The sequence below is a fragment of the Melospiza melodia genome, chromosome Z (genome assembly GCF_035770615.1).
Source record: "Melospiza melodia melodia isolate bMelMel2 chromosome Z, bMelMel2.pri, whole genome shotgun sequence".
NCBI lineage: Eukaryota > Metazoa > Chordata > Aves > Passeriformes > Passerellidae > Melospiza > Melospiza melodia.
In genome coordinates this window covers 58,745,776-58,764,033 of record NC_086226.1, presented here as the reverse complement: position 1 = coordinate 58,764,033, position 18,258 = coordinate 58,745,776, and the positions used below count along the sequence as shown (strand labels likewise).

The 18,258-nt window shown below is 40.7% G+C and overlaps 1 protein-coding gene across 11 annotated transcripts in view; it reads left to right on the top strand.

The window, feature by feature from the left end:
- The window catches only part of SEMA4D (semaphorin 4D), a 98,706-nt gene extending 80,702 nt beyond the window's left edge, over positions 1-18,004 (top strand). For 6 of the 11 annotated variants that reach the window (XM_063180352.1, XM_063180358.1, XM_063180351.1 and 3 more), the window contains one exon: positions 87-2,552. In XM_063180352.1, the coding sequence (XP_063036422.1) occupies positions 87-1,006 (920 nt within the window). In that variant the 3' untranslated portion in view covers positions 1,007-2,552. Of the gene's footprint in view, positions 1-86; positions 2,553-2,907; positions 3,115-4,976; positions 7,248-12,000; positions 12,023-14,213; positions 14,424-17,084; positions 17,183-17,683 lie in introns of those variants that run through there. The other 5 variants (XR_010031181.1, XM_063180359.1, XM_063180360.1 and 2 more) reach the window with 5 other exon arrangements.
- Positions 18,005-18,258: the final 254 nt, after the last annotated feature.

The window sequence follows — 18,258 nt, the reverse complement described above, 5'->3', positions numbered from 1 at the left end:
ACTGTAACACAGTCTGGTGAAGCTGTACAGATTAGAGCAAACTGGAATCATTGCTGATACTCTGCACATTTATTTTGATGTTCCAGATAAAGTAAGAGAGAATCCCCTACAGCATACATTCAAGCATGGGAGCACAGCAGAACTCAAGTGTTCTCAAAAGTCCAATCTGGCACAGGTAGTTTGGAAGTTCAAAGATGATGTGCTGAGAGTGGAGAGTCCCAAGTACCGTCTGCTGGAGAAGGCACTGCTCATCTTCAATTTATCAGAAGGAGACAGTGGTGTTTACCAATGTTTGTCAGAAGAAAAAGTGAAAAATAAAAAATTTTCCCAAGTGCTGGCTAAGCATGTTTTGGAACTGAAAAAAATGCAGCATACCACGGTGGGCCCCACTGCAACAGCTGCACCAACAGAAGGTAATAGTGATGTGCCAAAAGTGTCAGCTGTGTCAACTGAGGGGTCCACTGCTCACATCTCAACCACTCACATGGTACCAGTAACCACAGTAAGGATATTAACAAAGCCCATTGGCCCTGTCCTAACAAGTGTAGCCTCCAACACCGAGCTCTTCAATTCAATTCCTGATGCAGTCCCGGAAAAGACAATGTTCCTCAAGTCAAATGATAACTTCCTGTTGATGTTTCTCTTCCTCTTCTTTTTCATTCTCTTTTTGTGCCTGCTCTCCTACAACTGTTACAAAGGCTACTTGCCAGGGCAGTGCTTGAAATTTCGCTCTGTGATGCTGCTTGGTAAGAAGAAAACAAAGTCAGATTTTTCTGATTGCGAGCAAAGTGTGAAAGAGACGCTGGTGGAGCAGGGCAGCGTCAGCCACCAGAGCGGGGAGCAGCCAAAGCCTGCGCACGACACCGGCTACGAGACGGAGCCCGACTGCGGGAACAGCCAGCTGCAGGCTGGGGACTCGCAGGCCTCCCGCGACGGGGCCAAGGACAAGCCCTTCGACGTCAAGTGCGAGCTCAAGTACGCCGACTCGGACGTGGAGGGGGACTGAGGGAGCCCGGGGCCCTCTCGGCGGCGGAAGTGAGCTGTGCTCCTGCGGCTGGCTATTTGAGCACGGAGAGCCTGGGTGTGACAGCTGAGCCATGGCAGCGGTCACATGCTTAAGCTGTGCAGCAAACCAATTTTCGTTCAGATCTCAGCAGATTAGAGAAGTGGTGTACTTGTCTGGAGACCATAGCATCTTGTGTTGTACTGTCTTTTTTTCTGTTTTTTTTCAAATGGCCAGTTTCAGATCACCACTTGTTTATTCCCAGTTTTCACCCCCACTGAGCACTTTGCTCTAGTGAAGCTACTTGCTTGTTCTTTGGCCATATACTTCGATAGAGTAAAAGTAACTTTATAATTCAGTTGGCTTTAAAAAGTAATTCAGTCTTCACATATTTTTAGTTGCCATTAAAAAAAGATCTAGTTTCATTTAATTCCAAATTGGAAATTGAGTTTAGTTTATCAGATTGGTAAATTATAGACTTTTGTCCAGATTGGGACATTTTTTTTCTTTGCTTCTAGTGATTGTTTTTAGTTTTATGCTTTGTTTTGGCACACTAGCTATCTTTAGTTGGTTAAAGTTAATTTTTTTAACTGCTCTACAAGTATCTTAGATTTTAAGGTATAATGGGGATAGCATTGCCTTGATTTGTGTAAGACTCAGGGATAATCTTGTTTAAAGGCTCTTTTCTTTGCTGCTTTCTAGAAATGTAGGTACAACAATATCAGTACAAAACATGGAGTAAGTGGGGAATGGGGAAGGAGGAAACAAATGCTTTTCTTTTTTTTTTTTTTCTCTTTTTTTTTAGGTTTTTTTTCCTCCCCCCACCAGCTAGCCAGCTGGACATAGTCACATTTTATTTTCTATACAAAACTGGATTTTTTTTTTCTTTAGTTTATAGAACAGTACAGGCAAGCAACTGTCAATTAGCAGTGACAAGGAAAGAGGTTTCTTGCATTGTGGAAGCAAAACAGGAATCAAGAAGAATTAACTCCCAACAATTCAGCTCATGACTCGCTGGAATGGACTGTTAGGACACAGCCTGATGAGAAAACGTTGCTGGTTTTTTTTCTTCTTTTCAGATTCAGAAATAACTCAGCTTCTTTTTGTGACAAATTCTTGCAGCGTCACCCTTTCTGGATGATACCTTCACTCTCCTATGCAACTGGAGACTGAAACTGGAGCTGCTTAAACAATCAGTCCTTTGAACTGTTTATGTGAATCATTCCTGCTAACGTGAAAGTGTGCATTTGTTCTCAGCCTGGTTCACAGCTGCACTGTTTGTCTGTAAAAGCATTTTATGTGTGCAGTACAGTCTTAAAGAATTGTTCCTCTCACTGCTTCGTTCTGTAAATATTGCTAGAAGTAGAATACATTTTAACAGTAAATAGCAGTATGCCTGGGCTGCTTTTCTGTGTTGAACCTTCATGCAAACATAATTTAGACCATCTTAGTGTAAACAGTTTATATTTTATAAGATTCAGTTTGGTTTTATTTTTCTATTTTTAATTATGTACATATAACAGAATAAATATTAAAATAAATTGTATTACATCTTGGCTTTTCTGAAATGTGACACAGTGACACAGTGCTTTCCATTTGGCAAGCACTAATGTTCCTTGTGATTTCCTTGAGGGGAATGTAAAAACTTTGTAATTAATTTGAAGCAGCCTCTCAGCTTCAACTAAATGGGTTATAACCCAGGGTAGGGAGGTGGGAAGGACAGGAGGAAAACAGCGTGGGAGAAGGAGGAAAGTACTCTTCTCCTGAGGCCTAGGGACACTTCCTCTTACCTTTCTAAAACTCATTTGTTTTTGTGCATTATTTCTTCATTGTGTGATGTATTTCTTTCAACTTCTTTCCTTAGTACCCTTTTACTTTCTTTTCTGTCCTCTTCTGTCACACAGCCTCATCTCCTATACCTTTCCCTCCTACTGGTACCTCCTTTTTGTCCTGTGTGGGAACTGATTCACCTCCTTCACCCACCAGTACCCAGCCTGATGTTCGGTCTAGCAAAGACCCCGTAAAGGTCATGTTGTTGCCACCTTTCCTAAGTGACCAGGCACAGCATGTTAGTGTCCGGGGACCCTTCCACCTCTTCTGCCAAGCCACAGGTAAGTTGGAGGACCCCTGTATAAGCCAGCACTTTCTGCATTAAAGGTTTAGCTGTGTCCCCATGTATGAATCTTAACTTTTGTGATGTTTGGGGGTGGGGGGAAAACAGGAACAAAGAGAGGCAGTATCAGGATGCCAGCATGCATCAGGGTGCTAATGTGCTCTTACCAAGAATAAGTCACTGCGAGTACCGTGCTGTATCACAGAGGCTCTGATTTCAGCAATCACTTTAGTGTGTTGATCAGCAGTTGATTTTATTTGGCTCACTTGCATGCTGAAGGAAGTCAGTGAATCAGGATTACATATGGATGTTTAGCAGCCAGATATTTTCATTGTCAGAGTGTATGCAGTTTAAGAAATGCACTTTTACTGAATTTGAACTTAGCATATTTTGTGGACTAGGTCAGTCATTCCTTTTTCCATCTTATTTCCAGTGGTGAAGTACATACAGTAATAACTTCCATTTTATAGCAGATACATTATCTGAGGTGTACAGGAGGACAAAGATTGTTTTTTTCACTGCAATTCAGCTTTTTCCCCCAGTTTTTGTTTGGATTGTTACAAATTACAATTTGTAATTGCTGGTTTAAACTAAGTATGATTTAATGGATCAAAACAGGTCTTCGTATGTAACCTTATTCTTTAAAAGAAGAAAGTGTATAGATTGAATATAAAAAGTAGTGTTGTTCCATATTGGCATCTCTGTTAGTGTTATATGGAAGCAGATCAAAATGCTCAAGTCTTTATTAGCACAGATCTTAACAAAGGCACTATTTGTATTTCCACGGCTAAAAGGAGCAACAGTGAGATGAAGGCTCTTTCATAGACTGGAATCATTCAGATTGGAAAGCACTTTTCAGCAGTAATTTGTTCACTTTTGCAATAGGTAATTCGGAAACTTGGTAGTTCACTATGAAAAAAAAAAGTTACAATAGCACAGGAGATTTAAACAATTTGATAATTGTGCTACAGACCTAGACTTCATTTTAGAATTACTTTTTTTCATACAGCCGTGCCCATCTTAATGTGATGCTGATGCTGCTCTTAAAAGTTGTCAGTAATTGTTTTTGCCCTAGTAATCCATTTAGGAAGGAAGGTACAGTGTCCTAAAGTCAGCATGTGGGCTCCATTCCTCAGGAGGTGTAGGGGGTGAATAGTGGAAGAAACTCTTAACAACCCCCTGAAATCCAAGGGATACAGTAATAGCACAGGGTAGGGCCAAGGTGACCCAGCTATGGAAGCGCTTCTAATGCCTGTCAAAGCAGGGAAGGACTGGACTTTGTATTATGGATAGAGTTTTTGCTCCCTTTGGGAAGCAAGGCAATTGGCTGACACCTCACACTCTTCTCTTACCCAGAATTAACGATTTCAGTCTCTTGATTTGAAAAACAAACAAACCACTAAATGCAGACCAGCACACAGAACTGGTGCAAATATTTGCATGTTTCTGGGTCCTGCATGTGAGGATGTATGAATTCATCTTGGGTGGGGGTGGCTGAACAATTGCTTTTGCAAGGAAAGTCTCTCTTTGGATTTGTTCAAATTTGTTCAATGTCAGTTGATATTTCTTTATACTAACATAGCTTTAGTGGAACATGATTTCTCTCAGCTATGAATATGAGGTAAAATGTGTTTGCAAGGAGCAAAAGGGTTAAGTAAGACTGGCAGAGAGTTAAACGTTGTGCCTGGTTGTCTGCAAGAAAGGATATGGCATCAGTAATTGTTTGATGCAAATACCTAGATTGCCACATCATCCAGTAAAACCTCAAAGCCTATTTTTAATTAAGTTTCTAACTTAATTGTTATTTTATCAGAATTGCTGAATCTTTTCCCTTTTTTAATTGTAAATATCTGTTTCAAGCTGTCTGGAAACTCAGCAGGAGTTGGTGAGTTATTTTGTTCATCTCTTACTCATCCCACATGTTTTAACCTGAAAACTTGCCTGGGGATAAGTCTTTACAACCTTGTAACTGGCTCATTTCCATAAGGTAAAGTTAAATGGATACAGCACGAACAGCATTAGTGTCAAACTGCTATTTTTTTCTGAAAAATAAGTTTTTTCAAGCATGGAATACTCCTGCTCTTCTGGAAAAGGGAGGAATAAATCTCCCTTGGCAAATTTGCTCCCAGTTTGTCTCTGCTCCCCCAGAGATTCTCACATTTCTCCAGAAACCTGTCTGCTGTATGTGAATGTGCGAACATTAGGTTTGTGTGCTTTCTCTAATATAAGTTTTCTCTCCCATTACAGAATTCTAAAAACTTTTAGAGGCAGTTCAGGCGAGTTTCAGATAAATTGAACAAAATACTGCACCGTCTGGTTCAGGGAGAGACAGTGAGTTGGTGGTGCACGCACTTGCTGTATAATTTCTCTGGTGTGCTCTGCTGGAATTAGGTATAGTAGGAACGGGTTTTTTCCAGAGTTTTGGTTTTGCTGGAAGATGCTTTACTGGCACCTCCTCCCCCAGCTTTAGAATAGTATCTCCATGTCCATAATTTCACAGACTAAACTAAAATATGGTGAGTGTGCTGTGCAGTAGTTTAAATGCTTTTATAATCAAACGCTGAAGAACCCTGTGCTTCACCTGCATATCAAGCCTCTCTGTGTACATGGTGTCAAGATGATACCCTCCCTTGATTCATCTGTAGCTGGAGATTTTACATTTTGGATTGTTTTCATTCTTGGCAAATTAAAACAGTAGTTTCGACATAAAAGTTCTGTGAACTTGAAAATACACTTTCAAGGAGTTACTGTTTCATGGAGATACTGAGATGAGTATCTGATAACATGTACAATGCCTGTTCCCTGTGGTTATGCTATTTTGGGAGTACAAGAAAGCTTCCCACATCTGTAGAAGAAAAGATCCATAACTTGCAAGAATCGTAATTGCAAGTAGATCACTAGAGATTCCTCTTCGGTGGAGCCTGAAGAGGAAAGACCTGCAGAAGGGTGGGGAAGTTTTTTTTTCCTCAGGAGGAGGAGGTCACCTGTCAGAGACTGGCTTACCCATGGAAATGAGTAATTCATTCTTGGGGGAGGATTTTTTGCATCATTTGCACGATTGCATCAGCCGTGGTGCCCTGGGGTGGTCTGGTGTGGTGTAGACTCAGTCAGGAGCGGCGTGGAGGTGTGCAGCAGCCAGAGCAGAATGAGCCTGCCTAGGAATGTTCTTTGTGCTGGGAAAAGTGTCTGTCCAGAGTGACAAATGACAGCATTTACATTACAGCATATCACTGTCTTACTATTGACTTTACTTGGGTTGTTACTTCTCTCTTCTTACAAGAACACCAATATCAAATAGCACTTTTTCATACACTTGTGTTTTATAACCAGTTGAAGTTGGTAAGTGGCTCTTGATTACAGCTTTGGAGAGATATAATGTTACTTTTTGAAATGTGAGAATGATTTAATTGGTAGCCTTAAAAGGAAAAGCTCTGAATCTTCTAGGACAAACCGATCCACTGAACAAATATTTCAACACTTTAGAAGATTTTCAAAATTTTATAGTATATTTTGAGATTTGAGCAGTGATGCTTTCATGAAGCAATACCATGACTTTAATCTGTATGCTTAATAAATGGCTGGTTTATCTTCCTGTGGGTAAGTTTGCACCTTGTTAAACAATTTCATATCCCACCTTATTAATTGTCGCCTCAACAGATCTTTTATCATGTGCTATTTGGTTTAATTTCACTGTATTTGGCTAGTAATTTCTTAGCCTTTAATTTGTAAATTTGTGGTTTTGTACCTCTTTTTTTCTGTTATTTTTGCACTGATTATACATTGCTTAACAACACCATGGCACTATCAAACATTTCCTGTGTGCAGATCTCTGACATGCCACATGTTTATTATTATTTAGGATGCATTTGGAAAACCAATTGAAAAATTAAGATTGTTCCTTTAATATATGACAGAAAAGAACTTGGAAGTTTTATAAAATTGGATAAATATTGCAGATCCATTTTGCATAAAACTCACAGACATTAAACATACCTTTGGTACTTTAGATTGTGTTATCTTAGGAGTGTAATTTTCTTACTACAATGCTGGCATTTATTTTTTCAGACATGGGGCCTGCTGAAACCCTCCTAGTTAAGTCTGCATGCAAAACCAACAGCATTAAACACCCTTGTAAGTGCTGCAGTTACCTGAGCTCTGATGTGAGCTTTGTAGTGATTTCTGTAATAAAATTGAAAATTAATTTTTATTAGTGACATGGATGAATTCTTGAATTCTGGCACCAGCATCAGATTTTGAAACATTTTTGTAAAAACTTTTCTTTGTTGTGCAGTTTAATGTAGAAAGACTGTGGGTGCAGTAAGAAATATCTGGAAAGGTGTGCAACAAGAAGGCCTTTTTGATTTTTTTTTGTTTGGTTTTTTTTTTTTTTTTTTTTTTTATTGTTGGTGCTTTTGGGATTATTTTTTTGTTGTTGTTTGGTTGGTTGTTTTGTTTTAACTTTATGTTAGTTTTCCAGTAAAGACTAGAATAAATTTAGTGTGAAAATAATTTAAGCATAAGGCAAATTAAAAAGTATCAGGCATCAAATTAAAAAAGGGGAGAGCAAGAAAAAAACGAAGTGGAACCAAAAGCATCTTGTGATTTTTTCCTCAAAAGATTTAATTAATTTATTGTTTTCCTACATTTCACAGCGTGCAGCTGATTGCACTCATACAGGTTTTTCCTGCAGAATGGGTAATAAGGTGCAGTTGGGAAACATGTTGTGTGGCTTTTCATAGTTTATAAATGATCAAAACATAAAGAAAGACCCTGAAGTACCTTGGGAGATTGAGTGCCCTTAGGACTAGCAGCTGCAGCCAGCAGTGGTCCCTGCTGTTGCAATGTGTGTGCAACACTTGTGGCTGCCCGCCTGCTGCAGCGTGTCCCGCGCACACCAGTTGGTGTTCTGTACGCTCACCACGCACGCTTGCTGCTGCATCTTGTGTCAGCACAGGGCTTGGGGAAACAAAGCCCTTGCATGGTTTTCAGAGCTTTCCACTGGTAAAAAAACCCAGGTTTTCACCAGTTTTTACCCTCACACATCTTGAATAAGCCACCCTTTTGAGAGAGCAGCTTGTTAAGAATTCTGTTGAGGCCAAGGCAAAGAGCTGGCGCCTCTGTGCAGGAGTACCTCTGAAGCAGCACCTTTGTTCAGTTGTGTAGTTCAGCTTTTCATCTTGCTTGGGAATTGGGTGCTGCATGGGCTGTCAGCAGAGATGAACTGCCTGGGTCACAGAATGGCAGTATTCTCCATTTGAATTTAATGTACACAATTCTGGGAGACTGCGAGGGAGCAGAATCTGCACCAGCTTTTGTATGAGGGTACAAGCTTCTCCTTTTAGGTATGAATAAAAGGAGAAACTTGCTTCACGCTGGGGGCTTTGAGACCCAAATGCCTTTTAGGATGTCTTCTCTCAGGAGGGAGAGGGATTCACTTAGGTGTGTATTTTCTTCTGTGTACCATTTGTTTGCAGAAGTTTACCTGACCTCCCAGTTTAGCCTTTCTTTTTTTGCAGTTCAGCATAAATATTTCAGCTTTTTCTCCCTGCCAGTGCGGAACTCTTGATTCAGTAATGTCTCAGCTTGAAGCAGTACCCTAGTAATGACTGCTACACCCTGGCCATGACTGAGCACCTGCATTTCCCAGCCCTGCCTAGTGAGATGTGATGGATTTGAATCTGGACCAGAACCACAGTTTTGTGCTGTTTTCCTCAGAATATCTTTTTACCCCCTGCCAGCCAGGATTGCAGCATGACTACCACATACACTTGTTTTTTTCCCCCATGAGAGCTACAGCCTATAGACTTGTAATTAATAATCCATTGATGTGGTAAACTGAGTACTAATTTAGAACAAAGCTGTCATCTTTTTTAAACTATTTCAACAGAAACTGCTACTAGAACTGTCTCAGCATTTTGTGTGCATTGTCCCCACAGTGGAGATGAAAATCTCATTTCCATCTCTTCAGTTATCTTCCTGCTAGATTTACCTGTCAGACAAAGCAAATGCAGTAGTTTGTGTTCTCTGGAGAACAGAAGTGATTTTTGGAGGACATGTTACTCCCTAAAATATTTTCTCCAATTTTCTTCACTTTATTTTAAAACTTAATGTAGTGGCCTTGTTAACTGATAGGGTGGCAAAAAATAATTAAGCAAACACAAAGTGCCAGGGGAAGTTTAGGCTGGACATCAGGAAAAAGTTATTCACAGAAAGAGTGATTTGGCATTGGAATAGGCTGCCCAGGGAGGTGGTAGATACATCATCATCCTTGGAAGTGTTTAAGGAAAGACTGGATGTGGCACTTAGTGCTGTGCTCTAGTTGATAAGGGGGGTGTTAGGTCATAGGTGGGACTTGAAGATCTCTAAGGGCTTTCCCAACCTAGTTAATTCTGTGATACTGTGAAAGCAGAACCTTTGTTTGTTTGTTTGTTTGTTTGTTTGTTTTTGGTGACAGTCCCTGGTTCTAGCTTACTAGTGCTTCATCAGATTTTTTTTTCACTATTATCCAGGTTCCAATTGCAAAACCTTTATATGGACACTCCTCAGTGAGCATGCAGATAAATGCATGAACAGTTACAAATTGCATTTTTCTCTAATGGGGCAGTCAGCTGTGTTCCCCACCTGCTCTTAAATTCCACTCTGAGAAGACGGATGCTGTGTCCTGCTTGCACCTACTCTAGAGTCACTAGTGTAGGTGCTCTGCCCCACCTCTAATGACTGCTGCTTCCAGCTCTTATGTGGTTCACGTTCCATGGGAAGCACTTCCTGCTTTTCATCTGCCATAATTAGGCTGCATCAGCTTGTGGTGTTATTGTTACACAAAGGGATGGGTAATGTAATGAAGCACTAGGTGTCTGAAGGACCTTATGCATTCTTCACTATGAAATACTTGATATTGGAAGTAATATTCTTTGGCATTTCAGAGAGGTCTGTTTTCTTGGCTTCTTATTGGCTTTTTTTCCATTGCTGTCAAGCTTGTCTTCTAGAATGAATTGCCCTGATGTAACAATCAAACACCAACCAATGAAAGTACAAAAAAATGCACCCCTGTTTATAGGGGGTGCAGGCTATGTAACTTGCACTCTATTTTCAGAAAACTGCTAAAATGCTTGTCTCAATTTAAAGATTTTTTTCTGCCCACTTTTCCAATCAGCTTCCCTCTGATGGCTTCACTTCATACTGATTTATTATTCAGTGTCTTATCAGCAGCAATGACTCATTCTCGTACAACTCAAGAAATTATGACCAGCCCTAAATCTTTCATTCGCATACTGACTAGTGCTGGTGGTAATGTTTCATATTAATGATTGACTAACCTCTTCTTGGCCTAACTTTGATGTTTATGTAAAAGAAAACCTTCCTGCATCCATATTATAGTGCCTTTTTAAAACTTAATCCCTGCTCCAGATGAGAGCTTCCTGTATGATCTTGGTTTTCAGAAATCTGGGATGTTTGCTTCAGTAGAATTCTGCAAAGCCACAAGCTTGATAACAAGCATTAAATCCAGATGCCGTTCTTAATCTGATGCACGTGGTGAGCTTTGAAAGAGGTTTTGATGTGTATTGGGTTATACAAAGGAGGTTTTTTGTAAACCTGAATTACCCATCCCTGTGATAGCCTCTGGTAGCAGTTCTTTGTCTAGATTATAGGAATTTGTGTAAAAGACTTTTTGTTACCCTGGTAGAATTTCTGTCTGGGATACCTGTCAATTATCTTCACTGGATTTCAATTTGCTGTCAACTTGCAGAAATTATTAGCTGGAGTGAAGGTTTTCTGATGGTTCCTGCTTGTGTATTAACTCTCCTGTCTTGGAAGTGTTTTCATGAATGTAGGGAAGTCTTGTTCAAATGCTATCCTTCTAGCTTCAAATGCTACCCTTTAGAAATGAGGGAGGCCTTGTGCTGAACCACCACCAGTGGTAGCACAGCTCAGGTTTTATAAGGCAGCTTCACTGGGCTGCTTTTGAAATGTCTCCACACTCTCTGCACATGGCAGCGCATGGCCAGTGCTCACTCTTGCTCCCCCTGCCTTATGTCGCTGAGCTCTGCTTAATCCATAATCTACTTCTTTTAAATTAGTGTTTCCAAGCTGTCTTGAAAACCATATGTCTATTAGGATGTGATGTGTATATGGCAAATGCTTAATTTGGTCCAGCTTAGCAGGGCGCACCCCCATGCTGCTCTGAATCTGTAGCTGTATACTTCGGTTCTTTCAGTCTGGTTTTATTTACTTAATTCTTTTAACCTTAGGTCACATTTACACCAATAACCCAGTGAATGCATTCAGACTGTGGGTAGAAGATAACAAGCAGTTTCAGTGGTTTGAGTTTCTGTGCTAACAATGGTGGTTGAATTTTTTGTCTCATGGAAAATACTGAGAAATACTCATCTTTATATTAAATACGTGGTTTTTGTAACCCAGCCTGACTTGACATATATCAGAGAACACATTGTGCTGGCAGAAACTACAAGGGCCATTACTACTCTGGCCGTTACTACCTGGGCATTATCATTTCATTCAAACTACTGAAAACAGAGAAAATGAAATCTGTGTGGGAAATAAGCAAATGCTTCCACAGACACTGGAAATTTTGAAGGCCTTTTGCAAAGAAAAGGGTAATTCAGATAATGACGCAAAGTTTCTTGTATTTTTGTTTGATAACTGTTAAATTCCCCTTCTAAAATCATCAAGGTGGTGAGGTTGATTTTATTTAATCATGTGTAACTAGTGTAATTTATTGAAACAATGTTTTTGAAGTTAACTGTTTGAAATGTATTTCATGGCTGCTTAGACATAGTTACTTATGTACCTGCCTTGGTGTGCTGTTTAATTCTCTGCTTGAATATTATGTTTTAATAAAATGACTTTCTTAAAATCTTTCAAGCATTCCTAACATGGATGGCAAAGTAAGTAGATCAGGTCAGAAACTTGTATTTTAAAGGTTGCACTAGACATGTAAAAAATTTGTATTATAATGACAGTTAAGAAAAAGCAGAGTATATGTTTTTATTATTTTCCTTTAGCTTCAAAAATTATTTCCCTAACCATTACATCGGAGTCTGAATTTCTCACCATAGAGTTGTAGAAAATTTGCATTTAACAAATGTGATTCAAAATTTTTGCAGATGAAACTGTGTCACAGTGTATTTTTTTTGTATTGATCCATCCTGAAAATGAAAGTAGAGAAGGTAATTGCCTGAAAGTTGGAAACAAGCTGCACTGAAACAGGATCAGGAAAACCCTGAGTACTGCTTGCATCTAAATTTTGCTGTCAACCAGTGTAAGTGGGATGAGTGTGTATCTCTGGGGATTTCCAGTGCTTCTGACTGCACAGAAAAACAATGGAAGGGTAAAATTGCCTAGCTGCACTTCATAAGGGGCTAATCTGAATCAACACAGCTTGCAAAATTTCATGTATAAGGAAATTGCTGCATTTTAATCTCTTGGTGAAATGTGGATGTAAGCTGAAATGTTGGCGATTTCCCAGCACAATTGGGATCTTCAGCACGAGAAAATAGAGCAGGTTCTCTAGTGTGAAAAGTACATTTGAAATAAGTTTAGGCAAGTGTCCTGCACTAAACATGCTACTTCCTTGCATGTCTCTAAAATGGCCCTTAGAGATTTTGATTTTTTTCCTGTGCTTGCACTTACCATTCCTCCCATTTGTCCACATTCCAACTTCAGATTTAGGTTACTGAATAATTTGTCCCTGGTTCCAGACTTGCCATGAACGTAGTGATATGTAACCTATCTGCTGTTAACTGTAGAATGAGTGCAAACATCCATAAAACACATTTGGAAAAAACGGGTATGTGCTAGACCAGCTGTTTTCAGTCCAGTGTGTGCTTGCCCTTTCTGCTTTGTTAGAGCTGCTGACAGCCCTTCAGACTGTGCCACTTGCCTCAGAGAAACTCCACAATGCTTTAACTAGATCATGTCCTCTACATTCACACTTACCCTTGCTGCTAATTTATGTGTCCATATTTGTGGGAGATTTGGAAATAAAACTTAGGAATTAAGAATTTGCCATGATCTCCTTTTTACACAATGTCTACTATCTACAAATACGTAATATGTACACAAATGTAAAAACTATTTGGGTTTTTTTTCTGCATGATTATCTAAAACTTAATGACAGAATTGTATTTTTCTAGGGAAAAAATGCCACATCAACTTGCAATATGAAGTGCTCACAGTAAAAGCTGTGGTAGGCTCTGTTCAAGATATTTGCAGCCAAAGTTAATTTTCTTTTTACCCCAAATTTCTCTTCACATCTTCTCTTGCTAAGGCTAGTCTGGATCCTAGGCCCAGAGGGAGAAATAATCATGTTTTAAACATAAGAATTACCAAGTTCTTAGCTTGGCCCAGATGTCTGTATTTTAAAATGCAAAGCTTCTGATGCTGCCAAGTGCACTTCAAGCTACCTTGCTAGCTAGTTTTCTGGGAACAGCTGTTCTGTCCTCCAGGCTACTGTCAATCTCTGATGTATTCAGATGTTGCCCTTGCAGGTTAAGACAAATAATAGTAACAAAGCTAAAAAATTAGATTGCTCTTTGTTGTTGATCCAAGGTTCCTTCAAGTTCTGTCCTGCTTAAGTGCCTGCTGTGCCTACTGGTTCTGTGCTTTTTCCAATTCTTCCTCTTTCATTACTAGTTCCAGTATCTTTGACGCACTGAGTTCTTGAACTTTTCCCCTCCTGGCCTTTTTTTCAGATCCTGCGAGGCATGTCTCAGGTGGTTTCAGCTTTGAACCAGGACCTGGGTTGGGCAGCAGTAGCAGTGTGTCCTGGTGCTACAGGAGTTGGCACAGGCAGATGGTGCTGGTGTTCATCACTGGCTCTTATTGTGTGTGCTAAGTTCCTTGTTGTGAGATCCAGACAGAATTCCTCAACTTTGGCTTGAACCTAAATTTCCCATGCTAGCTCCTCTCAATCTCCTCTCAAGGTTTTTGGTACCCAGAATTTCAGCTGAAGAAACCTAAGAAATGTTTCTATCAACCATTTATGTTTTTAAGCCTAATCTCGAGGTGATGGGATTTGTTTTCTTTTACAAAGACTCATCTTCTATTTTCTTACAGAATAACCTGACATTTTCACAGGTCCAGATAACTCCTACTTTGTCTGGAGGAAGAATGGACAAACAATGAAGGCATGCATCACGGAGCAATCTCACATGCTGCTTGATGGCAGAGTGCATGTTCTCAGCTGGGTGAAAGATTCAGTGTCAGAAAACACAGAGTACAGATGTTCATTCATCTCAAAAGTTGGGAACACAACGTCAGAAGTGCTGGTCACAGTGGAAGATAAAGGTAGGCTTGTTTCGAGAGCATGCCATGTTTGGCCCGACCCTGATATGAGTAAAGCTCTGTAATACTCACCCAGAAAATGTGCATACCTGAAGATGGTAACTTTTGCCTTCTCTATTAGTGTGCACTTCATTTATGGAAAGGATTTAGCAGCATAAAAACTTCTTCCTCTACACCCCCCACTCAAAGGACTAATGTAAAATAGCAGTTATGATCTAGAAATTGAACCAAAACCTGATAAACTAATTCAAAAAACCTGCAAATCAGATGAGTAATGGAGAGCTACCAATAAGTACTCTGATAGAATTCTACAGGGTAATGTAGAGAAATTCTTTAATTTATAAGGACTTAAGGAAGTCATATGGTAAAGATAAGCCCCCACTATGCTGGATTTTAAAAATTGCATGATTTGTAAACCACTTACGGTTTGGATTGAGCAAGGTCATTCCGTCTGCTCCATTTGGACACTAACTAGGCAGGAGGGCAGTTAGGTAACTTCGGCAGCTGCAGGGTTTTGTGGCATCAAGACTGCCTGCTGCAATTAGTGCTTGAGACCTTACACAGGTGTAGAGAAGGTCTGAATAGTCTTTAAAAAAACAACAGGAATTTTATTTGCAAGATGAAGGAAAAATTAAGAAGCTGGTTAATACCAAATGTGAGTCTGTCGAGGAAGGCTCAATGCTTCTTTTTTCAATGACAGAGAAAAGCCATGCAATCACTCCAGTTACTTTGAAGTCTGTCTCAGAAGCAGAATTAAGAGCATCTCAACCAAACCCCTGTAAATGTAAAACAGACAGATGGGCTCTCACTGTGCTCTAAAAACATACGACTGTTGCTACTGTCCCAAGAGATAAATAGAAAATATGTCACCATCAGTCTTACATTCTGCAAAAAAAGCTGGCAAATAGACCAAGATGCAGCCACATAGCCCTTTTAAAATTACCAGTGCAAGGAAGTATAAGGATCTCTTGAGTGAAATGACATGATGTCTACAGGAGGTCGAAGGATCAGACCCAGTCAGAGTGGGTTTAGGAGGGGCAGGTCCTGCCTGACTGACCAGCCTGGTCTCCTTTTATGACCAGGTAACCCGCTTAGTGAATGCAGGAAAGGCTGTGGGTGTTGTCTATTTGAACTTCAGCAAGGCCTTTGACACTGTGTCCCAGAGCACACTCCTGGGAAAGCTGGCAGCCCAGGGCTTGGACAGGAGCACTCCTTGCTGGGTTAGGAACTGGCTGCATGGCTGGGCCCAGAGAATGGTGAATGGTGCTGCATCCAGCTGGGGGCAGCCACCAGGGGTGTCCCTCAGGGGTCTGTGCTGGGGCCAGTTCTGTTCAATATTTTTACTGAAGACATGGATGAGGGTGTGAATCTTTCATTAACAAACTTAGGAAGATACCAAGTTAGGGGGGAGTGTTAATCAATACAATAGGAGGGCTCTGCAGAGGGGTATGGACAGGCTGGATTGATGGGCCAAATCCAGCAATATGAGGCTCAACAAGCCCAAGTTCTGGGCCTTGGACCAAGTCCAAGTGTTGTGGCCACACTTTGGACACAATAACCCCTTGTGTGCTGCAGGCTAGGATCAGAGTGGCTGGGCAGTGGCCAGGCAGAAAGGGACCTGGGAGTGCTGGTGACAGCAGCTGGACGCGAGCCAGCTGTGTCCAGGTGGCCAAGAAGGCCAAGGGCTCCTGGCCTGTATCAGCAGCAGAGTGGCCAGCAGGAGCAGGGCAGTGAGGCCTGGTACTCAGCACTGGTGAGGCCTCACCTTGGGTTCTGGGCCCCTCAGTTTGGGAAGATGATGGAGAGTGAGGTTGAGATGCTTGGAATATGTCCAGAGAACGGCAACAAGGTTGGTGAAGGGTCTGGAGCACAAGTCCTGTGGCTGAGGGTGCTGGGGCTGTTTAGCCTTGAAGAAAAGGAGGCTCAGAGGAGACCTCATCACTCAGAACCACCTGGAAGGAAGGTGTAGCCAGGTGGGAAGCCAGTCTCTTCTCCCAGGTCAAGAGGATACAGGCTCAGCTGTCCCAGAGGAGGTTTAGGTTGGACATTAGGTGGAATTTCTTCACAGAGAGGATAATTAAACATAGGAGTAGGCTGCTCAGGGAAGTGGTGGAGTCATTGTCCCTGGAGGTGTTTAAGGGAAGACTGGATGTGGCACTGGGTGCCATGGTCTGGTTGACAAGGATTTGATCATTGACAATGATTTTACAAGGTTGGATCATAGGTTAGATTTGATGATCTCAGAGGTCTTTTCCTGATTGATTCTGCGGTCCTGTGATTACTGACTAATGGGAAATACTAACTGGACATGTCCATCATGTTAACTGGTCCTCTCCAACATGTCACTCTTCTGCCCAGGCTTATGATCTGCCTGGAGCATTCCTGTGCTTGTTAGACGGGTTTGAACAATTAATTTGTACATGCTAGCTTTTAGATCTCGAATCACAGATAATGGCACTAAACCCCTTTGCTCTGGAGGCACAGTGTAAGAGACATAACCATTTAAACAAAACTTACTGCCAAATAACATGAAAGGATGTAGAGCAAAATGAAGGATGGGGATTCCTTCTAGCCCTGTTCCTGCAGGACAGGCAGTCCTGGATCTGATCAGGTACTGACTTCTGCCTTTATATGGTTATGGAATCATCCCATTTCCATTCTCAGATAGTACTGATCAGGATGCATGGACCAAAGAATTTGATACCTGGAGAAGTGCCATCAGTGAACATGACAAGATGATGCAAAACTGGAGGAAAACGTGGGTAAGACTTTTATAGACTGCCTCTTGCACTTCTGCAACTGCATGTACTGATATAACAAAATGATCAGTGTTCCAGTACACATCATCATTCCTGACCCACTCAGCAGTAAGGTCTGTGTATGACATTTATTGCAGTTGTGTCAGCTTATTCCTTCAGTCCACTACCCAAGTGCTCATCGGTCAGTAGCTCTGTTCCTGCCCAACACAGTAACTCTGTGTATAGTAAATGGAGTAGATAAGTTTCATCACATCTGTAGACTAATTGGATTGCAGAGACTACTGGACTTTATAAATGGTACTGTCCATAAAAGCTGACCTTTTTTATTTTTAAAAGAAGTCCATACCCATCTCTTATTATTTTTTTCCAACAGCTAGAAGATGACTTTTAAAAACCTTAGATATTATGTGCTTGCTGCCTGTGGAACAGTTAGTATAGGCAACCTTAAGCCCCATTTTCATTTTTAGAGTGGTATTAACACATCATTCTCAAATTTTCCTTCAGGAGACCTGCAACAAGAGAAACAGCCTTTAATGGACAAAGGAATTAACAGGCTAGAAGGAGAAACATATGCAAGTTAAGAGTACTTGTTACTCTTATTATTATAGCATTTGGAGATGTCTTTTCAAGTGTTAGTGCTGACATTAAAACCGATATTCAGGAGAACCACCTCAAGCATGAAGTGGAAGGGGATATTCTTACTGCACCAAAGCTAAGTTACATGATACAAGAGAAGCCACCCATCCCATTTCTGGTTTTCTTTTGTCAGCTATTTTAGCTTAATAAAGAACAAAAGTAGTCTCAGCAAGATTTGTGCTGTTCAAAGAATGTGATACGATGTTTTCTGTTTTGAGTTCATTAAGCCAACCAGATAATTCTGGGCTTGAGGATCTTGGCATAAGATTTAGAAATTAGGATGTGGATCACATTTATTTAAAGGCATTTCAACTTGTACACTTACTTTTTTTTTACTATGTTTACCCTTATGGTGCCAGGGTTTTGAAGAGCATTCCTTTCTAGAGTCAGCAAGCTCATTTGTTAAAAGATATTTCCTTTGGTAATTGTGCTGGGTTTTAGTT